The 27,328-nt window shown below is 37.2% G+C and overlaps 1 protein-coding gene across 5 annotated transcripts in view; it reads right to left on the bottom strand.

Moving 5' to 3' along the window:
* Window positions 1–6: 6 nt before the first annotated feature.
* The window catches only part of VWA3A (von Willebrand factor A domain containing 3A), a 52,924-nt gene continuing 25,602 nt past the window's right edge, over window positions 7–27,328 (bottom strand). For 2 of the 5 annotated variants that reach the window (XM_019620731.1, XM_019620745.1), the window contains 5 exons: window positions 26,476–26,539; window positions 22,676–25,258; window positions 21,512–21,595; window positions 17,389–17,463; window positions 15,912–16,074 (listed from right to left, as the gene is read on the bottom strand). In XM_019620731.1, the coding sequence (XP_019476276.1) occupies window positions 25,253–25,258; window positions 26,476–26,539 (70 nt within the window). In that variant the 3' untranslated portion in view covers window positions 15,912–16,074; window positions 17,389–17,463; window positions 21,512–21,595; window positions 22,676–25,252. Of the gene's footprint in view, window positions 847–1,039; window positions 1,126–1,147; window positions 2,503–3,702; window positions 3,777–4,126; window positions 4,191–4,905; window positions 4,972–5,364; window positions 5,503–6,033; window positions 6,117–7,225; window positions 7,302–8,555; window positions 8,675–10,594; window positions 10,656–11,030; window positions 11,127–13,557; window positions 13,791–15,905; window positions 16,075–17,388; window positions 17,464–21,511; window positions 21,596–22,675; window positions 25,259–26,475; window positions 26,540–27,328 lie in introns of those variants that run through there. The other 3 variants (XM_031555831.1, XM_010719455.3, XM_019620732.1) reach the window with 3 other exon arrangements.

Raw genomic sequence — 27,328 nt, 5'->3', positions numbered from 1 at the left:
CTGCCCTGCCCTATGGGCAGCGTGTCGGGGGGTCGGGAGCTGCAGGCGGTACAGTTATCCACTCCAAGCAAAAACAAACTGAACTTGGAGCACTCCTACCTTTTCCATCACAGCTGTGCCATGGCTGAATGTTCATATTAAATTTTAATCCTTTAAAGACACACTTGCCATTATGGTACGGCACAAGTAACTCTAACAGTAGCCAGCATAAACAGGCTCCATAAAGACTGACAGAAGTGTGACAGCTATTCCATAGTGATACAGAAAGTTGTCTTAAAATTCAAACACTGGATTTGTAATAACAGGAAATTAATGAATTCAGTTAGCATTAATCAGCACTACTACAGTACAGATGCAAAAAGCATCTTACCTGAAGTAACAGCTCAGGAGTTTGGCATTCCAGGAGCAGAACAGCAGGGCTCCCTGCAAACTGCAGCCACAGAGCCAGCAAGTTTCGTAGTTACTCCTTGCTGAAGAACACCCAAAACTATGAGCCCATGGAAGCTCCTCTCACTGGGCTTCAGCCAGTTGGCTGAGCTCTGCTCTGCAAAGTGTCGGTGTCACCTGGGATGCAGTCCTGCGCCATCAGTCTAATAAAAGTGATATATGCAAGATTCATAAATAACTAGTTTAAAGGCAAATTAAATATGTTTGCATGTAGTTAAAATGCTCTCGCTGTGAAGTAACTTTATACATGTGGGTTTTATTCTGCATTTCAAAGGAAGCAAGGTTTATGCAGTACCTGCTGCAGCACTTGCCTGTCAGCCATCTGCATCGCTTCATATGTAACTGGGCTTATCCACATTTGATTAAAGGTCTCTTATGTACTGAGTTCCTTTCCATTTCCTGAAAGGAGTAGGAGAGAGGGCTGATGAGTGCCACTGCCACAGTTCTGTTTGTAGAATTCTATTTGTATGGACAAGACAGTATTACAATGCCAGTCCCTCAGAGCAGGCTTTCTGCCTTCACTGCACAGAGAACTAGTTGTTTGTTTGATTAAAAAAAAAAAAGTAAAGCAAATAAACAAATCCTTGCTTACATGCATTGCAGAGTTAACTTATGGTAGCTCATGTTTTCCTGTCACTGGGTATTATGGTAGGGATGCTGTTAGCACTCCTGCATACCCTGCAGATTTAAAGATATAATGAGAGAGTTTCCATGAACTTATCAGTCTTAAAACTCCTACAAAATGCTGATGCAAAGGCAAGATAAATACAGAGTGCAGATAATCAGGTGGCAGAGCTTTCCATCACTCTCCTCTGTGACTGACCCTGGCAAGGGCACCTCTCCTGATCCAGAGTAACCTCATGAAAATTCATCTGGGAAACACATTATATTATACACGTAGAACACATGGACCTTATGTAGCACAGCCTGGAAGCAACTCAATCTTAAGGAGATCTTAAGGAGAATCTTAAGGATCTTAAGGAAATCTTAAGGAGAAAGGCAGAGGTTGGACCCAAACTCAGGGCTGAGTTCTTGGTCTGCCTGGTGACACCACAATGGCAGTTCACTGAATGAGCAGCATCCCAGCACAGGGGCAGCATTACAGACGGCATGACCTGGCTGCACTTACACAGAGAGACAGCAGTAGCTCCTTGCTAAATTCCAGTTACCTGCCATCCCCTTCCCTTTCTACAGACTCCGTAAAAGCAGTATTTGGTTCAGTTGAGATTTATTATTGCATCTAAAAATTATTTTATATATACATTTTATTACAGCTTTTACACTGCTTTTGAACAACAGAACTGTTTCACATAAATACGACTTTTGTCCTCTCAGCACCTGTCATTTATAAATTTTCACCTATTTTTGTAGTATTTCCCAGGTCTTCGTAATTCCTAGCACTAACATGCAGTAGCTGTAGCAGCAGCTTCATCAGAGGAATTGCTGAGACAGTCTTCTCTTCATTGGAGCCACAGGTCTTGTTACAGCACTGCGCTTCTATGACGGCTCCTCCTCTTCCAAATCCTTACCCTTCTGGATGATTGTTTTTAGAAAATCATTCTCAGTATGAAGTAATCCAGTAGTGAAGATGCATTCAAACTCTTCCTTCACCCATCAGTGGTGAGTTCCTTTGATTCTGTGTCACTGCATTGTCCTTTGGGAACATTTCCTGATGTGCATTGTGTTTTCACTTTTTTTTTTTAGGTAAGATCAGGGAGAAGTCATCACAATGCTAAGAATAATGAATGAGAACAATAAATTTCATAGTGACTGAGGAATATAGAACAACCAGGTCATTCATCCCCAGAAACAAAACTAGTTTTTCAGGAACAGGTGGATAGCTGTTTGATGCTAGAAGAAGGAAAGAATGATCAAACTTAACAAAAGACCAAAAACAAAGAGCTTTTTAAGGAATGTGTGACCTTCCTGGCAAACAGGTCTTGTTTTAAGATAATGATCCACAGAATCTGCAAATGAGAATTTCTTTGGTTTGTAACCAAGTTGATTTCGTGCCTTGTCTATTCGGAAAGTGTGAGTTACAGTAACGTTCCAGACCTAAAATCCAAAAGGACAGTTATGGAAGTGACTTCAACATCTGGTTTTATAGAACATCAACAAACGTATGTCAACAGTGATATTACATGGAATTAAAAACATGAATAAAGACACTCAAAAACATACATATTTCAGATTCTGATTCTGTCCAGAGCTAATAGAATAAGTTTATATTGCTGACAAAGAATCAAAGTGCAACATCCTTCGCGGACTGAGTGGAAAAGGAGTTTATGCCACTGATTTCTCAATTGTGATTGATAAGCTCTACAAGTAAGAACTAAGGATATTCCCCACAACAAATCAGCACACTTCCCCCAAGCTGACTCATGTGTACAGATAAATATATAATGGAATTGTATGTATGTATGTATTGTGGTGGTGCGACTTCCCAGTTTTGCAGAAATGCACATCTAGAACTGGAAAACATTCACTTCTGCATGGATATATCCTCCATGTTTGAAAGCAGGGTACCTGTGAAAGTGTGCCAGTTGCACAGCCTCATTTCTGCTTCAGATATAGAACTAAGGTAGAAATATAAAAACTGATAAACAAATATGGAATGACTGAAAAACTAGTTACAGTTACTAAGGTCCATTCAATCCCTTCTATTTCCTATTATGTTACATGCTAAAATACAGTAAGAAAAATTGTAGATGATAGATTGAAGCACTTTGATTTATATTATAAATTATATTAAGTTAGATTAAAACGAATTTGTCCAGATTTGTCCAAATTTTTGCTTGCAGGAAATTGACTTTTCATTCCCATTTATAATTATTTTAATGAACTTTCTAATTATTGGCTAACCTTACAGTGTGATGATTGCTACCACATTGACCTGAGATTGTACACCTTCCTTTAATAGCTAGTTCTATGGCATAGGACTGCTCTCTGGAAATGATGTAGTACCTGTTTTCTTCTTGTGCCAGCACCATGTCACTCACTCTGTCTTCCATCCCTATGTTGTCTCTCTGGACTATCTAGTCTTCAAGTGAGGATTAGTTTCTGATCATATTATAAGAGGTGGCCAGGGTGGCATGGAAAAATGAGGCCATAAATTGACTGCCTAAGCCTTGAATGGACTAATCTCTGAGCAGAAAGACAAAGCTCTAACACCATCAGTACCCAGAGGGCATATCACACATTTCATGAGAACTCTGATCAGAAATATATAAATATTCTCTCATGTTATATACTTACCTCATTTCTTGTCAAGAAAGGTGTGAAGCTAAAAAATGGCTTTAATGCCAGATGCAGATATTCCATCACAGCAGCTGTTAGACAGAAATTACTTAATAAGACAGCTAGATAATAATGTTTATTGTTAAACAGATAACACTGACATTACACATCCTATAATTCCTACTGATCACAGAGGATTCAATTAAGATACTGGAAGGCACTGTTTAATTTATTAAGTACATCATGAATTCAGCTTATTAATAGCCTTTAAACTGTATCTGGGTATTATTAATATCAAATGGCATAAGTGATTATATTAATTAAAATAATTCCTATGGCTCAGTCCCTGAATTCTATAAAAGCATTACATAGTTTTACAGATATTTACAAAATAAATTTAAATAATAGCACAATAATCAAATATGTAGTTTATTATATTTACCTGATATATGAACCAGGAGAATAGGAATTTGTATCCAGGGTTTACTGTATCCTAATTTTTCAAACTAGAAGGGACATAAAAGGAAAGAAAAACAGAGAATTTGGATTCAATTTGGATTGAATTGATAATGGCAATGAAGCATGAAAATGGAAAAGTGAATTTTGAAAATATACATCTAAACTTTTTCCAGTTAATCTTCCCATCAGTACATGAAAACACAGTACCACTCCCTCTTTGGTGTCCATCTTATACTCTACAAATTAAATTGTATGGCAAATGTGAAACAATGCTATTTCAAAGGGGCAAGTGACCAAGCCAGAAACTGTATGTAGTCAGAGACCCATAGTTCAGCTGAAGTCATTTCCCTGAAAGTCTTTTCTGTGTAGGCATTGAAAGACAAAAACTTTAGCATATTCCTAATATCCCAGCTTTATGGTTATAATGTTACCTCTTTTTAACTCTTACGATAGGATTCTAAATAACTTTCCTTTTTGTCCTCCAGCTGACAACAGAATTAGCTAATAGCTGTAAGAGGCCTTTCAGGTACTAATAGTCGTTTTCATGCACTTAGCTAAACTCTCATAAAACAGTAAGAGCCAAACTCCACAGCAATGCATATACAAAACTTCCTCTAAAGCCAGTGCAACTTTGAGACATGCTAGGAGAAAAGGACACAATTAATGTGCACAGAACTTTAGTTAGTTAGTATGGTCTTTTAGTTAACCACATGATTGGGGCCCATACATTCCATCAGAGCTAAACATGTATGTAATACATACTAATGGAACTATCCATTCAGAAAATACGACGTTTTCACCATCATGTATGTAATATGCCTGTCCACTCTGTTAAAGAAGCAGAGAAAAACAGTTACAAAAACACAATTTTCTTTCTCTCACACAGCCACCTATCTTTGTTGATTTGGTGAATAGCATACCAGCAAACATACAATGAATTGACACAGCAGCTCAACAAATTATTTTCACTGGACTTCACTGTGATTTCAAACAGCACTTACACCCTTCAGTATATTTCAAAACCAGAAAAAAACAAAAAAAAGTCAAAATATCAACAGAACGTACTTGCTTTTGCACTGCCTGTGTGCTTGTGGATCCACACGAGAGTTTTGAGGATTTAGCACACAATCTTTTGGAGAACCTTTGATCTCAAAGCATTAAAAGCGAAACTTATTTGGAAGCCAGGTCTATTGAGATAGGATGCTTATATTGTTTACTTACAGCTACATAACCCTTCTCATAGGTGAGAGCCTCAGCAGCTAGTAAGTGAGCCTGCACCAGGTTTCCTACGTGAACCCAGTTCATCAGAACTTTGTGATTCCCAAACTTGAAGTTAAATAGTCTCCGCTGGATATTTACCTATAAGAAAACAAAACAAAACAAAAAAACCTACATGAAGAGTGTTTATTACACAGTATAATTATTTTCATTTTGTATCAATCTGAATACTTAGAATTTACTGCACGTGTGCACAATTATAGCACAAGGATTGCACTGCAAGGAAAAAAAACAAACAAGTAGGGTTTTATAGATTCAGGACTGTGGCCCCGATTTGCAGCAGTGCAATAGGATGGCATAGTGGTGCCTGGATGAGAATGTACTGTTCTGAAAGTGAAAAGTGTATTTAAAAAAACACTCTTTTCATTAAGTGATCAGGGATGTAAACCTAGCTCTTCTACCACGTTGTTTCTGCTGTGCAATTTTTTTTCACCTAAAAATACAGTTTGATCCGCCATTTCTCAGCGCCCATATCACGCTATTTGCTATCACACGAATCGTCACCAAGCTTTCCCCATTTTTTGGGGGAATTGCTGAGTCAAGGCGTTCCCTTGCTCTGACGTCCCGCCCTCACAGCTCCCTGAGGAGCCGCGCTGACCACGTGACACGTACGGCTACCCGCGGCAGGTGGCGCTGCTCCCCGGGCCCATAAATGCCTGGCGGGCGGAGCACACAGGTCCGGAGCTTGGCGCCTCCTTGGAAAGAACAGAGTGCCATCATCAGATAGTTCGGACATCAGCACACGACAGGAAAATCACATATATTGTTTGAATTATATACATTCTGAAAGTAATGAAAGCCTGACCATTCTACGTGACTGTGCTTCCCACTTGTTTTCATCTCTATAAAATTGAATTCAGTAGCAGTGGAAAATCCTTCCTTTGCAGCCAGGGAAATCAAATCCTCTCACCACAGAACTTCCCTGTGCCTATGCCTCCTGCTTGAATGAATTTTGCTTTTTTTGTTATAGATAAAAGTTTATAAAATATTCCTGTCTCCATAATTGCAGACACGTAATGCAGGAAGAAAAACATTCAATTCACTGTATTTAGACACTTTGCTTGCTTGAGGCTCAATGGCATTGCAAAAGAAGAAGAGGTCTCTTAAACAGAGGCTTTCAGATTAGTCAGAATACTCTAGAATTAATACTTTACACGTGAATCAGTACACAGATTGGGAACAGGCACAGTTCCACCTTTGATGTGGGAAGGTTTAACAGGTGGTAGGCATTTGCTCAGTACATAATCAAAGATGCTAAAGCTGCATCCCCTTCTAACGATTATTTATTAAATTTCAGTTCAGAGAAATTGGCAAGAGTAAAACAAAATGTATATAAAAGCAAGGCTAAATATTTCTCTTGCTACATACACACAGATTTTCTGTCATAATTATTCATACAAATGGAATGTTAGAAGTCAACATGATCCTGATATTGCCAATCTGTTTAAGAAGCAGCAATTATTTTTGCAAGACAACAGCAAGCTCTTGGGGATTATGAGAATGATTTATCAGACAGTGCTGAGATGTTTGAAGGGACAGAAAGAATGGGCAATAAAAGCACAAATCCTGTAAAGTTGGTAATGTTTTAAAATGATTTGAAGAAGTAAGGCAACACAGGCTGAATTTTCCCATCTGTTGTTTGTATACAATTTCCTGTCTTGGTATGAACATACAAAAGTTAGTGAACCACTGAAGGTAGGTTTATTTCAGCTCATTTTACATATACTATTTATTGATAAGCCAGTAAACAGAGAAAGGAATAGCACTACTAATGGTAGGAAAAACCCGAATGTTTTAGAAGTACCTTTTAGCAAAGTCCCATTAGCAGCAAGAACCATTTGGTCTGCAATTGCCTTCGTTCTAGAGTAATGATTAAAATGCTATAAAGAAAGGCAGAATACGATCAACATTTTAATCACATTATTGTATCTGTGAAGGCAGACAATGTTTATATCTGATAACAGCTAAATCTAGCCAGTCTGTAGGCATCAGCTTTTAATATAATTAAAGTTTTAAATAATTATGTTAAATATGAAATAAAACAAACTAGACCTTCCAAAAATGTTTCCATTTCCTATTGAAACTATTTTTATATTTCTAAGTAAATATATTTTATATAACTACAATTATATAATCATAAGCACTTATCTCCCAATTTTATCTTTTACTATTAACTTGCATCCAAGTATATTAATTGGGATTCTGGACACAGCCCATGCTGGTTTGGTGGTTACTTCTCCACGCTAGGTGACTTAGACATCTCTTGAATTCTGTATTGCTATACTTTATACTGAAAACTATGGCTAAAAGTTACACTGCAGTTGCACCTTCCTTCCTGAACCATCTACCTCTGCTGCTTGCTATTTCATGGTCATCATCAAAGAAAACATATGATTAAGGCTCAGAAACATGCAACTAATTGCAAATGCCTTAAATGCTTTATTAGAAGCCTGGGGTGCTGTGCAGGCTTTGCACTGACATTTCCAACTAACTATTTCAGGAGGCTTCAACAGAGTAGTAGTCAGTGCTGTTTAGGATTCTTGGACAGTCTAAAATTACAGCTTTTAGCTGCAGGCAGGATGCTGGGAGCAGGAAAGAACAAATGACAAGCACAAGAGAGGCCAGAATGCATGGAGCTCCAGATTTCAGCTAGAAAACATTCCTCAAAGGTTATAGCAAAGAAGGCAACTATTTCAGAGCAACCATGACGTGATGTAAGAAAGCATCAAGAAAGCAAGGTTTGGAAATATCAAAGAGGCAATAATTAGTGTGCATAAAGATGTGGAATTTGATGTTTAACAATATTTTTCAGTGCAGAGGCTCACAGGAGCCACGATGTTCAACGTTTACAGAGCAACTGGTTCCCTGAAAGCCCTTCCTCTAAAAATCTTCCTGGGATTCAGTCAGATTCCATCTTCTTTAATCATCTTAGGTATTTTAACATTCTCAATCCAGCTACTTATAGTATATAAAAGTAACAATGATTTGAGCATCTCTTCATTGATATGGGTCAATTTTTATTAATGAAAAATAACTCCATAGAATTTAATCTAGCTTAAGGCTTCCAGATCAACCTTCACACAATCTGCTCTTCAGAGTACAGCAGATGTCATGCCAACACATGAACAAAGTACCTTTTCCAGCGGAAAATATGGCACAGTTTCTTCATCTCCTTCTTCAATAGGATTCCCTCCAAATACCACGTTCACTGTACTGGTATATATCAGTCTAGGGACATTTCTTTGTTTGCAGACTATAAAGTTATAAAAAAATACATTGTTTATAACAAAAATAAAGAGTGAGAAACAACATATGAGCTGGAAAACTCTTTTTGAAAACAAGTGTTACACTTACAGAAAAATATATATTTTTTTAACACAATGGTATCTTTCATTCAGGTAGAATATTTCATCTTAAATATGTGCTGTTCAAATATTTCATATTGCAATCACCAAATGCTTTAAGTATTCACAGCTATCATGTCTCCACCAGACTGTCATCTCCTGGACAGAGGAAATCTCTTGGCAGGGAAAATAAAGTCTGCTTTCTTTTAAAAACATTTATTTAAAAATGTTGATTTTACAAGCTCAATAAAAAGGAGATGAGTACAAATGTTTCTGGTGATCTAACAGCTCTGAAAACCATCTGCGTCTTTGCAGGGGTTGGGATTTGGGACAGCAGCCTGTCTGCAGACCATCATTTCTGCCCTGCAGAGTGCAGCAAGCAGTTCTGCTTCTTGCACCACAGTTATCTGCAGAGGCCAGCAGTCATGTTAGAAAATGTATTAGCTCTCTCCAGTGTGTATGACTAAACTCTGTGTCAATCTGTTCATAAATGACAAATGGCCAAGAAATGTTAGCAAGAAACATGTGCTGTCAGTGTACAACCAGTGGTACAGTAAATACAAATGAAACTGGTATAATTTCCAAAACAAAGTCTTAATTAAGGATTCCAGCTGACAGTAAGATGTCTAAATTCTGCTGCATCTGTCATTGCAAACGTCAATAACCCACATTTCCTTTTGATTTAGCAATGCTTCTAAAGTTTAAGTGAATTAATATTAACAAAGTTACGATTTTTGGAATCTACACAGCAGTCAGTCCAGTTGGCTCCCTGGCTATTTTGAAAATAATAAAAATAATTATTTGATGTAAACATTTGGGAAGAAAATACGATAATAAAAAGTGTTATTAAAATATAGATTAACAGGGAGCCACAAGGTTCATACTCCTCCCAGATTCTTGCATTGTTAGGAGCCTATAGACATATGACAGGACATGTTTCTGTGGGTTCAGATGTTGGGATAAGAAGGTAAGATGTTGCAACCTTTTCCGTCCAGTTCATTTAGACCTTTACTTGCCTGCCACTTCACTGTAATTATTCTGGTTTTTTTTTTGTTTGTTTAATAATAGCCCACAGTAATCCCCAGGCAGAATGGAAATGGGTCTATATTAGAACTATTTTTGCCATTTTGCTTTTTGATTGTTGTTTTTGTTGTTTGGGTTTTGATGGAAAAGCAAAGAGAAGGTAGCTTTGGAACATACAATATACTTTGAAATGTTCTTTTCTGGAGTTGAATATACAGGAGGAAATCTGACATTTGTTAGCAGATATTAGTTAAAAATCAGTGTATAATAGAAAAGGGTCAGATTAGATAGGCTAAACAGGGATAGATATAGTGAAGTGGTAACATAACAACTAAGTACACTTAGGACATTTATGGCACCTAAATGCTTACAACACAACAAAGTTTAATATCTGTCATGATGTTTCTGTGAAGAAAAAAGATCATTCTTCTTCATTGTATAGTGAAGGAAAAAGATAAACCATTTCATGGTGGAGAGTTTAAGTTGGTCTGCCATGGCATGAAATCCAGGTTGAAAACTCCTCAGACCAATCCAGTGGCAAATCTCCTACCTGTTGTGAAGGAATCTGTTTCATTCCATCCAAAAAGTTAATTTTCTGCATTAGAAGGTTGAAATATTTTAAATCTGTTGTAGATTATTTTACATTAGGGCCCTGTTCTGCACACCTAGCTTTATATCATACTTGGAGATTAAGAGGGGAAGAGCCTCTTTTAAATGCCATACCAACACAGAAAATATCCAATTGGAAGCTTTTTAGATTCACTTGGTTTGGGTCAGATGCAAATAAAGAAAGTCTAAGTACATACCATCAATTATGACTTCAGTGCCACCAACATTTATGGATTCAATCTGCTCTTTCTTTTGAAGCTATAAAAAATTTTTGCATAAAATCTAATTAATTTATCAAGTCACATTCACAATAAAATCATTGCAGCTGACAGATCTAGAAGACCTATGGCCTTTGTTCTTTGTAGGTGTCACAATGTCCTGACCTACAGAGATTTCTAGCAGTTCTCATTTTTAATTGCCTTGCTTTGCTTTGAGTAGCACATTACTTTCATGCTTTGACATTTATTACCTTAAGGAACGCCTCCCTTGTTCCCTGCATGGATCACCTGACCTTCATAATCAATTTCTGTCTCACCTAAATACCACTTAACCATATTCTCTGACTTCTGTATGCAGACAGATCTTTTCTTTCACAAGAATAAAGAAAGAAAACGTTAGGAAAATTGTACTTGCTTGTTCTAATCCTGACATTCCACAAGCAGCCACATGAAAAACACAGTCAGCCCCTTCACATGCTTTGAGCACTGCTTCATAATCCCTCACATCACCCTGTAAAATGAGAAAAAAATGGATTTTGACTGATAGAGCTTGTTGCATTCTCCATGCTCAATATTCAATATGGCTATTAACAAAAATTTATTCTGATCTATTTCTCATATCATCAACTAACATTAAATAAAGTATCACAAACATGGAGAAAAATCCATGACTAAGACTTTTCTTAATACTGTATTACAAAACAATCATGACTCTTGATAGCCTCAATTACAAACACATATTTTCACACTTAGTCCTGAAGGCTGGCAAAACTTGTTTGACTTGAATGGGAGCAGCATATGCTTGAGGGCAGGAGAATGAAGCCCAAATGATGCTAAAACATAGCAAGGAGAGTTCAGCTGTTTGCCAAGGAATCACCAAATTTGAGAACTCATTTTCTGACAGCAATTACACCTTAAGATCTGGCTTCTGCCATCTGGACAAGTCGCTTTGCCTATCTAAGCTTTATTTTAAGTACTCAGAAACACAAGTTTTGTTCAAGGTTAAAACGGAAGAGTATATACTACATGAATTTTAAATTGTATCAGTGTAAGTTAGTGTGGTATTTCAATAAAAAGATTGTGCACTTCTTTACAAATTAGGAGATTTTAAAGTATTAGATATTATTTATCATGGTGAAACTGATAGAAAAACAAAAGATATGGCTGGAGATAAGATTAAAAGATGATCTCATCAGTCTTCAACTCAGCTTTTTTCATCTGAGTTTGCAAAAATATTGCACAAGCATGGCTGACTTACACTTCCTACTGTCAATCAAATCCTGACATAGCTACACCGTCTAAATGATATCAGCAAGCTCCAAATCACTGATCAAGTTGCCTTAGAGATCTGTGCCTTAATACCTTATTTACCTTGTAGTTTCATTTTGTAGATAATTCACTACACTTAGGAATTTTTTTTTTAATTAAACAATATTAATTTTCTCAACATTGTTTGAGACAGATCCTTTGAATCTCTTCAAAAAGATGTAAATTGGCATCAGTGCACCAACTTCAGACAAATTCTGTAGATGTACCTTATCAAGAAATCAAGCCTGTGGTTTTCGAATTGTTGGCAATACTCCATCACTGCTCCAAGTTTTTTAAAAGCTGTTTCTTAAACTGAGCATAATAACAGCCATTCTGGATCAGACTAGAAGCTTGCCTGGCCCATTATTCTGTCCACTACACAACCACGCAGAGCATCATCGTGTGTCCTCCTCTGCCATCCTCACCATTTTCTCACACGGTGACATGGCTAGAAGAATTGCATCACCACCTTGATTGCCCCTGGGACAGGAATGTTGTGATTACTTTCAGCTTTACCGTCAACATTCTAATTCTGGTGATGGTGTTTAAGAGATCTTATGCTAAACACTCAGTCCAGATCAGCTAGAACTAGTGTAAGCTGTCTAGCTAGAAGTTGTGTAAGGTGGCAGGAGCCATGCACAAAGTGCTAGTGTGTGCCTGCACACTCGGATTCCCAAACCTGATTGAAGAACTGTGAAGAATAAGCATCCCCCCACATCAGGAAGTACTGCAGTTTGCCGTTCCCCACAGGAACATTAAATATTTTTGGTCTTTTTTGCTCTCTCTCCTTTGCAGACAAAATAAATAAATGTAGTATTTATGTTAGGAGTCAAAAGTAATCAGGGTTCATAAATGGTTACTCTAGGAAGAGCAGGTGCAGGGCAAGCCTTTGTGACACTTGTCTGATCACTAGCGTGATACTCCAGAACACTATTCCACCACCATGTATTTTTATTTAGAAGTATTTCTTGAGTCTGATTTAACTTACCTATTTAGCAAACTCAGTGGAAGCAAACTTTTGGCAAGACTTTGTATACGCATTTTTTCTCACTGCATGAGAAAACAATCTATTTTGTTTATACTGATCTGACTCCTCATTTCATTTAATGACTCTTCTTTCTTGTACTGGAAAGAACAGTGAGCAGTCAAACTCTGTGCCTTTCCATGCCTTTCACAGTCTTCCACTCTCAAGTCATCTCTTTCCCAGTCTGGAAAGCCCTGGTTTCCTTAATCATGCTTTGTATTGAAGTTATGCTACATATGTGATCGTTATTTCCCTGTCCTGCTCTCACATTTTTACTCCAAATGATTAGCTTGAGAAATAAACATCACGACTTCCTTGCTCACTCCTTCATTTAGGTTAAGTATGAATGGTGCATAACAAAACAGGACTCTTCAGAACTTGACTGCTGAAAGAACTGACCACTTGGACTCCTACTGCTTGCTGTCTTTTAGTCAGTTATTTATGCATGCAAAGACCTTTTACAATGACTTCTTACTGTCTTTAAAACCATTTACAGAAAAACTTTTATTAAAAATTCCTAAAGAGAAAACTTGCTGATGTGCAATTAGTAGTATGTGCAAGAAGTGGTACGACTTATTTCACTGCTGTTAAATATGCAGTTTCAACATACCTTGAAAAAGTCTGCACCATTTGGAATTTCCCATTTAGGTTTTTGTATGTCAAACAGAACAACAGCAACTCCTGCCTTGACAAGAGCACATCCCAGGTTGTATCCCAGGTAGCCTCCACCTCCTGTCACCACTGCCCTTCTGCTTTTAACCAGTGCTCTAGTGTGCTCAGTTAGTTTGCTCTCACATAGGAGGTCCCTGTGAAGCTCCTCTGTAGATCCTTCTTGCATCACGGCTGCAAGATAAAAAGTCTCTTGAAAATTCTTGCATGGTACTCTGGAATTTAGAGAATTTCAGTAAATTTCATGTTACAATGATCCTTTTGTAACTATACTATTTTTATTTATATCTATTTTATTATCTTAATATGCTTAAGTTATGCGTATTCGTAATTTTGGTAATGGTATTTCTACGTAAAATTTGTAATGAATCTGGATACTTTTACATTCCAATAAAATCTTTTCCTCTTATCTATTAGTTTCATGTTATATAGAAATGAAGAGAAACTACAGTATTTTAGAGATACCAACTTCTTACCAACTTCTGTTGATATTTCTTTTCATCAGGTCATTTGTATACAGCTGTTTTATGTACTTCAGAAGACTGATTTGAGTATCATAGAATTTCAGGTTGGATATTAAGAAGAATTTCTTCTCAGAAAGAGCGGTTAGGCATTGCAGCAGGTTGCCCAGAGAAACAGTAGAGTCGTAGTCCCCAAGGGTGTTTAAGGAAAGGATAGATGTAGCACTCAGGGACATGGTTTAGTGGACAGTATTGGTGTTGGATGGATGGTTGGATCAGATGATCTTAGAAGTCTTTCCCAAACCATAATCATTCTGTAATTTTATGTTCATTCCATGATACACAATTCCACAGGAGTTATCAGTCTGTACACTTTCTTCTGGATGAAAAGTGAGTTTATTCTACAAGAATCGTTTCTCTTTAGATAGGCACTCATATTCAGCAATTAAAATTAACAGTATTCCAAATCATGATATACTCACAAGAAATTAATTTTAACAAGTTAATTAACAAGTTAATTTTCCTGCATCAGACAGCCCTATTGTCTTGATTCCCTCGTGTCCCTAGATAGAAATCCAGAGTATATACACCTAAAAACATTCAAATTAAATACCAGTAAAGTAGGAGGCAAGCTGTGTGCCTGCCACTTTAGATTAAAGAATATGGACCCAATTCATGCAAATTACTGTGGTTCTCTCATAGTCAGGAATGGGTCCAGCTAGCAACATCCCCACACACTCCTCAAGAGTATTTGTAGAAACATTACAGCAGTAGGGCGTAGGTTTTACTCTCAGTCATTTACATTGGTGTTCAGCACAGATTATGCAGAACTGGCCATGTCTGGTAACTGACAGCTGCATCACTTCCAGAGTGACAAAGAAATACTAAAAAAACCACAGGAAGTGCATCCCACAGTCTGTTACCCTGCAGTCACAGGCTATTTTGTCATCACTTCTTTACATTTTTTAAATTTTGTTTTTCATATTTTTCTTTTTTTCTTTTTGCTCTGCTTTTCTGATTTCAGACACAGGGAAATAATTTGTAGCAGTCTCCACGCTGCTATACTGTTTCATCACCAATATCAGCCCACTAAATTCAATAGCATAACAATGGAAACTTGAGCTCCTTATGTTGAAAAATATCCTGATACTTAAAAAATGAAAAATAATCTACATTTCCAAGCACAATTTAAATAAGAACTATTAAAATAAAACAGATATGCTTCTTGTGTTAAGGAAAATAAAATTTACATCTCTAAATCATGCTTTGCAGCAGCTCTAAGCCACATAAAATGACTTCACTTTGCAGTCCATTAAAAGATACACTTTTCTGTACACTGTAAAGACAGCGAGAGTCAACCTTGTCTCATATGCCATTAAAAAACATATTGTTAAATGGCATATATTTGAATGCTGACACCTGATTAATATCTCCTCATATTTTAAGTTAGCTATAGATTAAAAAGCAAAAAGCATTCTATCACATAATTTTGAAGATTCTGCTAGAAATCTCTTTCCTAAAAGGCTCTGATAGAATGTGAACACGCATCAGCTTCAGTTGAACTAGAAATTAACAAATTTTCAATATATACAATTGCGTAAGAAAATATTTCCAGAATCAGTAACGTCCTTGTTTCTGAAGATTATATAGAAGTTTATTTCTGCATTCTGCATATTATGCATAGTTACATCTTAAGCAGTATGTATGGTGTGAGTTCTTAGCTCCCCTACTGCCATTTCAAATGTATAAATGCAGAAATTACTCCCCCCTAGAAAGTTAGATTCAAACATTTCAGGTTTTTAAAAATAGGTAAAGAAATAGTAAGTACCCTTGGTAGAATCCTGGATGTCAGTGTTCTCCCCGTGCTTCCTGTCCAAGAAAGACAAGAGACTTGTCTTGCCGAACAATTAGTAACACAAGGTGCTCAGGCAAACAGAGATGTTCAGGTGTGCTCAGGTCCTTTTGTTGTTCCTGTTCCTTTGTAGTTGGTGGCTGGGCTGGGAGCCAAAAAAGGGCAGGGCTTAATTTGTACATAATTTACATTCCTTTTCAGGAAAAAAAAAATCTCCACATCAGATCCTTCTAAATATCTTACTGTTACCTTGTAAAAGGATTGCTGAGACACTAGACAACACAACTATTGTTACATCATTCTGTAGATAAATAGCACTAGATTACTAAAACGTCTCACCTGGGGTTTACAAAAAGTACAGAGAAAAAGGTTCTTATGAAAAACTGGAAAGAAAATCTTAAACAAATCTTGAAAACAAATTTCTCTCTCACAGTTGTGTGGCAGCCAGTCACTAGTGGTATTCCCAGGGGTCAGTATTGGGGTGGTCCTGTATAACTTCTTTATTGATGATCTGGATGAGGGGACTGAGTGCACCTTCGTACGTTCACAAATGACACCAAGCTGGCAGGAAGAGTTCATCTGAGGCCAGCTGTATGAGCTTTAACAAGATCAAGTCCTGGGTCTTGCACTTGGGTCACAATAACCCCAGGCAATGCTACAGGCTTGGGGCAGAATGCAAAGCTGCAGGGAGAAAAGGGATCTGAGGCTATTAGTGAACAGATGGCTGAACATGAGCCAGCAGTGTGACCAGGTGGCCAAGAAAGCCAGTGGCATCCTGGCTTGTATCAGAAATAGTGCCAGCAGATGCAGGAGGTGAGGCCACACCTTGTGTACTGTATTCTGTTTTGGGCCCCTTACTACAAGACACTGAAGCCCTAGAGCATGTCCAGAGAAGGGCAACAGAGCTGTGAAGAGTCTAAAGCACAGGGGAAGAGGCTGAGGGAAATGGGATGGTTTGGTCTGGAAAAGAGGAGGCTCAGGAAAGACCTCAAGGTTCTTTACAGCTCCCTGAAAGGAGGCTGTGGTGAGGTGGGTTGGCCTCTTCTCCGAAATAATATAGATATGACAAGAGATAATGGCCTTAAGTTGCACAGAGGAGATTTAGGTTGGATATTAGGAAAAACTGCATCTCAGAAAGAGCACAGGCTGCACAGGGAAGTGATGGAGTCACCATCCCTGGAGGTGTTCAAGAAGAAGACAGATGTGGCACTGAGGAACGTGGTCTAGTGGACATGGTGGGGATGCATTGACAGTTAGACTGGATGATCTTAGAGGTCTTTTCGAACCTTTATGATTCTATGAAATGTTGGTAGGATACCTCTCAACCAGTAGCAGATTGAAATGAAGTACATTTCCCTTCTACCTACACTTTTCAATCTAAATTTGGGTAGAGAGAAGAAATAAAAATATTGTTTGGCTATGATACTTAGCTCTTTCATTTCTTTTCATTTCTTTCTACCTTCATCTCCAATCCAATTTTTTAGGCACAAGAGCTATTCTCCCATTTCCAAGTGAAGTATATGCAGCAAACTACCTGGTACACAACAGAAGAGGAAAAGGAAATTTACTCTTAAATAAAGCATTTAAAATTAATAATAAATTAAATGATTAATTATTACAGAAGTTCTCTGATTCTGAGATTTTAAAGTACTTTTAAAGCACAAAACCTCTTATAAATTAAACAATGAGAAATCAAAACCAACATTTTAAAATAGGTGTATCTAAAACTAGGCTTCTGTAGTTAAGATGCTAAAGGAACACTCCCAAATCTAAATATAAATTACTTCTATTTTAAATGTTGGCATATTAGGAATATCTCGTAGGTGACTTTGTAATTTAAATACAATTTAATGGTACTTAATGGAGTCATGTTTTGACAAGCACACAGATTGACACCTAGACAAACACGTTTTAGTACAATATATATGCATTTCAGTCCTTGTAGTCTGCATTAGAATCTTCTAACCTGTCAAGTAAATTTGCACTTCCCAGATTGCAAAATGAGTGACAAACCCAAATCAGAGTAAAATCCTCAGGAATACAAAATTCCCAGGTTGAGCTAGCCACAGCACTGATAGGTTTCACCATTTTATCTGAGGAAGACAGAGTTATTCCATCAATTCTGGAACTACTAAAGAACAATTCCACAAGTCACAGCATCTGGTCACTACTGCTAAGTGAAAATCAACAAGGGGTATTTTAATTTGATTTTTGGTTCCCCTTTGGCCAGAAGAGCTTCCAGAACTGCTATTTTGTACCTCACTTAATTAAGAATACAGGTAGTCATACTTTATTCCCTATATCTTGCTATGCCTTGTTGAAAGAAACAGAAGCTAAAGTTACAACAAGAAATACTGCTGCATTAATACTTCACGTCTGGAATGACAGCTCATACAGAGTTTCTACCTTTTCTCCTGTGACCACCCACAGTTCATACAGGCAGACAGAAATAAGCAAACAGGCAATACTTCTAGGAGATGACTGCTGAAAATTCAACAGGAAGGAACACAACAGGAAGGTGTCAGAAAGTTTGCTAGTTTGTTTACAAAGACAGTTCACATTTCTGAAATATCATGATGGTTTATCAAAACATTACTCACATCCAGTCTGTAAAGCAATGTTGAAAGGTAACTGCACTGTTTCATAGAGGAATCTAGTATACTTACACAAGCTGATTTAAAATTGCATGCTGATAGGACCACTGATAATGACTGAATTGAGTGAGTAGGATTCAGAGCCTGGTTGAGATAAGATGCTGCATGTCTGCAGGATGCAAAGGAACACACGTTCCCACCTAGTGCTGTGGGCACCAGAGCTGAATGCTGGACCACACAGGGATGTGGTATTGTTAAAAGGATAATATAGTTTATTTTCTTTATAACACTCAAATTTTCAGCCCACCCCTGGGTTTTTTGTCATCAAAATGAGGAGGAAATAATGCAATAGGCCACTTTAAAAGAATCTTAGAAATAGATGGCCAGACTAGAGAGAATGAGCTGAGTTGTCTCTGTATTCTACCTTAAGGCCCACACATTTTTGTTTTTGAGTCTACTGCCAAATTGTCTTCCTTTGCAGAATCATCTCTAAGGCCACTATTGTTTCATATCACAGTTCTTATATCACAAGTCAACTTATAAAGTTATAGATCCACTCCAGTCTCCAGTTTATCATTTGAGGCACAAGAAAAGACAATTCATAAAGCCAGAAACAAATTAAAAAAAAAACGGAAATATTCAAAAGCTTAAAAAGGAAGATGAACCTCACACACAATCTCACAGCTATCAGATTGAAAATGGCTGTATTATAGATACAATTGCACATTATTTCTTTTAGTTTAAAAGGGAAATCACAAAGGACATATGCTCTGGCAACTCCTTCAGAAATAGATACATCCCTCATCAGTGAACCTATTTTTTAATGATATAAGAGATGCTGGAGAGAGGAGAGAGCCTAGTGGTTGTCAAAGTTGACAATGGTCTTTGTCTATGTCTTTACTGTAGGATTTGCAATGGAGTTTTTAGGTGATGATTTGGGTGATGGTCCATTCACCATCTGGCATATATCAGCAATTAAGACACATCAGAAAAGTGGAAGCAATAGATTATTTTTAATGTAACTGAAGATGAGAAGTCATCAAAAGGGTATAAAAGGAGTGATGGGACAGGAAAATAACAGTTAGCTGTGAGCAAGGCAGGACTGCATCTTCAGGCTTCAGGAAGGGAGTAGAGCTCTGGCTGTGAAGTAACAGGAACCTGAATAAGGGTTTTTAATTGTGTGGAAGTTGTTATACAGAAAGGAGCCTTTAGCAGAGATGTAACCTAAGCCTGAAGAACTGGACGTAAGTCTGAGTTAACGTGACAGCCGGATGTTTGTGCTGAGTCATAGGCAGGATTACGTGTTCTGGAGTGCCCAAGGGCAGAAGAACAGCAGAAAAGCTTAAGAGAATCAGCTCTCTCCTAAAGCTACACTGAGCTAAGAATGTCCAAGCTAAAGCAAGAAAATAGGAGTGGGACATGAAAGACTGAAGTTGCAAGTGAGTTGCTCACATAAAATGGTTACTGAGATTGTCCAGAAAAAGGAGAGTTTGACAGAATTATAAATAAGTTAGGGGTGGTGATCTTCCTTAGGTCATGTTCTGAAAAAACTAAAGAGACAGAAGGGAGAAAAAGGAGATAACATGACTGAAACAAGAGAGAACAACATTTTAAGATGAGCATGGGGCACTATACTGAAACCAGATGCAGACCTGATCTTCTCTGCCCATGTCCTAATGTGTATGAGAACGATGAACAAGGGACACATTGCCTTCTCACCATGAGACAGCCTCAGAAGTCTAGACAGTTAGAAGAGTGGTCAGAAAACCACACTGTTGTTTTTTTTCATCTTACTTCTTTTTACTGCAATCAGATCAAAGGCTGTGATGACCAAAGAGGACAGATGGCAGAAGAAGTATGTATAGTGAGGTAGTGAGGTAAGGGCTGATTGCATCAGGACTGACCTATGAAACTGAGTGTTTGTGGCTATCACTGGTACTATAAATTGCTGTCTGGTTTAAATGCTCCACCACTGACTTCGGTTGAGTTCAAGTGACTCAAGTTCTTTGTGGGAAATAGGTACGAGGATATTACACCTTTCTCAATCTTCTCCCAGCGTGAAATCAGCATGAAGTGATGGTGTTTACTCAGGCCAGGAAGCGAGGAGACTTACACAGCCTCTGTGACTTTACAGAGCAACCAGGGACCAAAACATGGAAGGACTCAGAGACCAACATGAAAGGACTGCAGTGAATCGATAGAAGTTGCTCATTGCTTTGGAATAGTAAGCCTTGAGACATGAGATAAGCCACTTTGAGTGCTTCTTTTTATGAGCTGTAGTGCCGTTTGTTTACAGGTAAAACTAAAATGAAGAGGTGCTCCTGTCTGAGCTGAAAGGAGATGAGTTTAGAAAGAGCCTGGATACTGTGGCTTACAAAAGCATTTGGAAGCAATAGTTTGTTTCAGTTGGCTGAGAGGTAATCAAAGAAGAAGGTACAACTCTTCAAGACTAGTGCTTGGGTAACATCTTTCACATCACTTTCTTTAGTTTCAGATACTAGTCTTTAATATGTGACATTATAAAATGTAGTATAAACAAAGTATATTAAAACCGACTGCTGTTCTAGATTAGTTTTAATTGACCACTTAAAAATCGATGCCATTTGACCTTAAATTTTTTCTATACAATAAAGAATAAAAAGTCCCTATGAGAAGTTTGAAGATCTGGAAGTCTGAAAGATTCAGGTAACTTGAAGGTATGGCCACTCTTCTTCAGTTTTATGTACTGCAAATAGGAGATAAAGCACTTCGTGTTTTTCAGCCCTTATTAAAACTGTTGGGAAAACTGTCATTTTCAAGAGGAAGAAAAAACATTTGTATGCACTGTTTCTAAAGCACTTGAAACAGACACAATATTAATGCAACAACAGATGCTGATGCATACTGAAAGTATGCATCATTCAAATGACACATTAACTACTGTAGGACAGCACAACATTCTTCACAGTCTTTGCTAATTTAGAAAAGATACAGAGGCTAACACCTTACCTGTGGTGATGCTGTAATTTCATGCCGTAAGAGAAATATGCAGATTCTCATTCCTATTATTAACAGAAGGCATATTTTCTGTACCTAACACAGCAAAAGAACAATGGTATGCTAGGATTAAATCAAGAGCCTTTGGGCAGCAAGTTCCTTCTGGCATTTTGTTAGGCAAAAAGATACAAGCATTTCAATCACTTGCCTTTTGTAAAGACATTTTGTCTGTATAAGAAGAGAGCAATGCAATTATAAATTTCTGTATAACAACTGAATACAGTCACACGTGTACTGGTTAAAGATATAATACTATGCTGTTTTTTTCATGATCTCTCATTTGGCTTTTTCTTTTTAATACCATTGGATACGTTACTGCTAGGAACAAGCATATCTAATACTTCAAACATCTTTCTCTTAAAGTCTGAAAAAGTAAGGTTTTGTAGTTTAAGTGTCAGACAACTAGCTGTAACCCTGAGTTCTCAGATTCCTTTAAAATCCCTCTGTTCTTCATTAACATACATGAGCATTCTCACACTGTCTCCTCCTTTTCCTTCGTCTGTGTACTTACTTGTATCATGATTCCACATATTTCACCATTTCCTCTTGGACAGAATAAAGCATGCATAAATACTATAAAGTACAGCCTTGGAACGTGCCACTAAAAGTGCTTTTCAAGTTAGGCTCCGATTTAGTTTGCATTTGTGGTTGCTTTGCATGCTACAGAGATGGACTGATTTACGGGCCAAGTAAAATGGCATCTGAGACCACAATGCCAAGTTAGGGTGAAATTACAGAAAAAAAAAAAAAACAAGCATCTTGTAATAGCAATAATGAACACGCCCCTTATGAGTTCTAAGGTGTTAAAAAAGGGGACAGGTTGGACAGTGTTTGAAGGAAAGCAGTACAAAATAAATCAGAAATAAAAATGTTTCCATCTAAAGAACAGCGATGACATCTTGGCTTCTTGGATACAGAAGTCACAGAAAAAAACTGAAAAACAAAGGAAATATATATATATATATATGCAGAAAAAAAAGATTAGGTTTCCTTTTAGTTCAAAAGCTCTCTGTCAGGTATAGCCTGTTTTCCTCTGAGGCAGATATGGCTGAAACACACACAAAGAGTTCCTGAATTGCCAGTCCATACTAAATTAATATGAACATCTGTACTCACACAGAGATTACCAATTCTTGCTGCAGTCTTCTGATAGATGGTTCAGAACATCAAGGTAGCAACTGGTTTAATTCACTTTAATTCACTGCACATAAATCAGAATATTTAGTGAATCACAGAAAATACATGACTTACAAAGAAGATGGTAGAAAAGTATGCAGCTTTGTCAATTATTAAACTCCTCCTTTTATTATATCTTGAATAAAGTAAATCACATTCAGAAAGCATAAACCAGGAAAGCAAATGACATATACGTGACAAATCAACACAGAAAGGTCAATAACAGAGCACTTGATTAATCTAGTCATCATTGCTGACCCAGGTAGGCAATAGGTGGGAGACAGAAACTGTAGTTCGAAGAATTGAGCTGTTCTAAGTAGGCAGCAGGACTGATCAACCTGCAGCGGCTCAGAAGTATGGAAAGAGGCTGGATGAAAACCCTCAGGAAATAAAAAGGATGGAATACAGTGGCTACATACTGCAACATCTGACTCTTTTTGAATCTTCTTTGGTCACACAAATTTAAATATAAGTATCTGTTCCTTCCTTTTCTGTTGCATTTTTCTTGAACAGGAACTCTTAGCTCACAGCACCAGCAAAAGAAGATACCTGAATTCCTACACATATTTAAGTTTACAGTCTGAACCTGGGAGCATTTCAAGAGAAAAGGAGTTATGAACATATGTCCAGACTAATACAATGCAAACAAATGAGCAATGTTTTTAGTACATGTAATTTTAGAATGTTAGTGTATACAGTGCAGAGAACTCAGGATTACATAGATCCATTTATGATCAGTCTGCGAGACTTTGGATTGTTGAGTTGTTTTAAATGAGTAAAATCTACAAAAACCAAATACCATACAGAGAAAAGAAAAAGGCTGTAAATAAGAGGTTTGCCAGACTGCAATCTAACTCAGCACACTGAAATGTTTCAATTCTTATTTCATACAGAGTCTATGATATCACTGAATGTACCACATTCAGTGGTACCTCCTAAGGACCTCTATAACGATATCAAAATATACATCATAGCATTGAGACATTTCTTAAATCTGTCAATGAATAAATAAGCATCTCTTGTTGGCAATACAGAAACCTTGTCTCTTCTGCCTGGATTTACTTTTTCAACAAATTCACTCCTTTTGTCAGTAATCAGCATCTTTTACTTATATATATCCATTAAAAATGCAATTAATCCTATTGATTTACAGTTAAGATTTTATACCAAAGCATCTCAGCAGTGATACACATACTAACACATAGAAAAAATACTGAAATATACTATTAAGAACCATGGAAAATGATGCTCAGATGCTTAGCACAATGTGCCTTTTTAACTGCAGTCTGCCACAGTAGGCTGGTGCTAACATGGAAGGCAGGAGTAAGATGGTACAGAGCGTACAACACTAAAAAGATACTTCTGTGATGGAAAAAAAAAGTTTTAATTTTTTATGGAGATAAAACAGAAGAAGGAAAAGGAAAGAGACTATCTCCCATATCAAATTATTGAATCATTCCCATCAGTTGGCACTCAGGAGAAGTGAATGGCTCCTGAATAAACTCAGACCAGGTATCCGAATTTTGCAGTCTGGATCAATTTTCATTAAAATTACATGTACTAAAACCATGAATTTCTAACCCTCTGAAAGACAAAAGTAAACACCTACAAAATGCTAATGAGCTGTCACCACTGAGTTCCTCGTTAAAAAAAATGTGTATTTCATAAACTGGAAAAATATGTGCCTCAATACTGGATTTTCTTAAATGGCACTGGAAACATTTTTAATCTTTCTATAAAAGGAAGTGCACAAGAACTTAATAGAATTGCTTTGAAGATTGGCAGTGTGTGATTATACAAACATAACCAGGTGTTAATCAGTATCAAGATCTTCCCTTTCCATGCCTGATGATTTCTGAATCATTCGCTCTGATCCTTCTCTACTGCCATCATAACATGTAAAGAGTAAAAATAATTATTACCAAATTTCTTTCAGCAAGGTCATTCCAAGCTTTGTTTTCTGCACTAGGGTTATTTCTTGGATTTCTTATTCAAAACCAGAGAAAAGAATTCTCTTTCTAGTATCACAGCCATCTGTCATATCTGTTAGTGATGAGAGCACCAGCAAATAAGTCTCAAACCAACTACCAAAAAAATACACCTTTGATGTACCATCAATTGATTGAAGCAATTATTAGTGTGATGTGGTGAAATAATTATTCCCAGCCTGTGGGGAAACAGGGATCTGATTCTTGTACAACTACTATTACATTATAAAACCACTACATTCTCTAAAATTTATATTCATTTAAAACTATCCTCTGTTTATGTTTAGACTTTGGAGAGTTCAAGCCTTGATTTACTTTGAGTTCTGCAAAACCTGTAAATGCAGTAAGATGGCAACAGTTATCATTTGTAAGCTCTCCTCTGCCAGAAGTTTAGAGGAAAAAAAAAAGAAAAAAGAGTACATCCTTCCCTCTTTAAACTTGAAGCTGGAAGCTTTAAAGTATGCATTGAAGTGAAGCAGGCTAGTGGTACCACTCCAAACATCTTCAACGTCCTTCGCTGGCCTAAATTTTAATCCTACAAGTCAAACATATGAATAATTTTTTAAATACATCACAATACATAAATCACATAAGTTCACAGACACAATTGAAAAAAGAATACTGGAGAAACTATATAAAGTAACCTGAGTAACTTACAGTTTACCTTACTGACATGTTCAACTACACTACAACATTATGTACTTCTTGAAGTACACACTAACAGGAATGTCTTCTAATATGCTCTACAGTCAGTAGTTCACTTTGGAAGGATCAAAGACAGAGATGGTTGTGAAACAACAGCCTCTGTCTCTACATGCCGGTAACAACTTGCTTACTACTACAGCATGGTTATCCTGTTTCTTCTCCAAACAGCCCTTCATAGTGGCCAGGCCTTACACTGTGAATTCTGCCCATATTTGAACATGCTCCAGATTTTATTTTCTGTGAAGCAGCAGGTCTGACTGGATTTTTTTCTTCTCTTTGAATGACTGGGCAATGTTTGTAAACCAAAATAGAAACTACAGCTGTAGAAACAAGGATTTTAAACACAGTCTGAAAATATATCTGCCTCACCCAATCCTTGATGAACAACTTGGTAGGCCTGAGTTCTCTAGTGCAGCTCTCTCTGTGGTTGTCTCCCTTTTTTCCCCTCAAATAGCTCTTTGACAAATGCTTGCCAGTTCTCGCCTTTCTAATTTAACTCTAAGAAAGTATTGTTACATTCATACCCAGGAATTTCTCTCTTTTTTTTTTAATTTGCTAATTAAAAAGTAGCACGTTGGCTCTGTGAGAGGTTTGGTTTGTCCAGCTACCTCTCCCACTATCTTGTAAAAATAATACGGTGTTTACTGAGTCTGTCTTTACTATTAATAGCATCTTTTCCCAATCAGTATTATTCATTTGAATGATAAATCATGCAGCCCATGTAGCATTTTTTATTACAGCCACTACATCAGGTACTGACCCTCCAATGTGCTTAGCCATTTGCTCTTAGAAGAAACAAAGCCATTCATAGAACACATGTGCCTGGCTCCTTTAATCCCCAAAACATAGTTCTCTTTGAACTGTTTTTTTGTGTATATTAGGTTATATTGTGGAACCAGCTCAGCTAAGCACTAAAATCATTGCAAAATTTTCAGCTTTGGAAAATGTCACTTCTATTAATAATCTTCACAGTAAGCTTATGATATGTTATCCTTCTAATGAAATTTTTAAGCTATGTATAAAATATGATTTATGGTGACTATTTACCTGAGCACTGTTTTTAAAAACAGAACTGTCCTTTTGGTTTATATTCCATTTTTGTAGTAAGAGCCTGTTTGAAAGAAAAAAAAAAATCACACAATTACAGTAGCTTTTCAGGAAGATATAAAGTAGCTTTTTAAGTCTGTGTAGCCATGAACTTGTGTCACAGAAAATCTTTTTATTGCAGAGGTATAATGCATTTTGAATCTCTTTACAAGCACTTCTGCCTGCTGTTACTAACAAAATGGCACTTTCTGCTTCTGGCAGTTAGAAAGCATAACCATGAAAGAACATAAGGATCAACACAACTTTACTGTCCTTTCCTTTGGTTCTAGGCAGGTACCAAACCCAGCTCTGAATGATACTAGATGCAGCAGGAAACTGTGTGCCATGTGAGCCAGTTCAGTTGGCTGAGATACAGATGGAACGAGAACAGAAAAGGCAAAGAGAAACTTTGTGGTAAGTGAGGATGCTAAAGAGAAGAAAAGGAAAACTAAGGGAGAAAAAACCTGAACATGCAGAGAGATAAGGTAATTGAAAAGAACTGAAAGGAAAGAGGGGAAGACAGGACAAAATCTGGCAGGCCCAAGACTTGAAGGGAAAAGGAAAAAGACAGAGAGTCATACTAACTAGGAAAACAGAAAACGACCTAGATTGAGAGATGAGATTTTGGTCAAATCCTTTGGTAAATCAGAACATGAAAGAAGAATGAGGAAGAGAGGAAGGCTTAGGTAATCCTCACAGGAAAAAAGCCAGTTGACATTTTAGAGGTTTTTAAAGAAAAAGGGAGATAGATGGTAACTTGAAAAGCAGAAGGTTTGCTGATGAACAGATCTCACATTATTCCTCGTGACAATTT

The sequence above is a fragment of the Meleagris gallopavo genome, chromosome 16 (assembly GCF_000146605.3).
Source record: "Meleagris gallopavo isolate NT-WF06-2002-E0010 breed Aviagen turkey brand Nicholas breeding stock chromosome 16, Turkey_5.1, whole genome shotgun sequence".
NCBI classification, from domain to species: Eukaryota; Metazoa; Chordata; class Aves; order Galliformes; family Phasianidae; genus Meleagris; species Meleagris gallopavo.
This window is presented reverse-complemented; position numbering and strand designations above follow the sequence as displayed.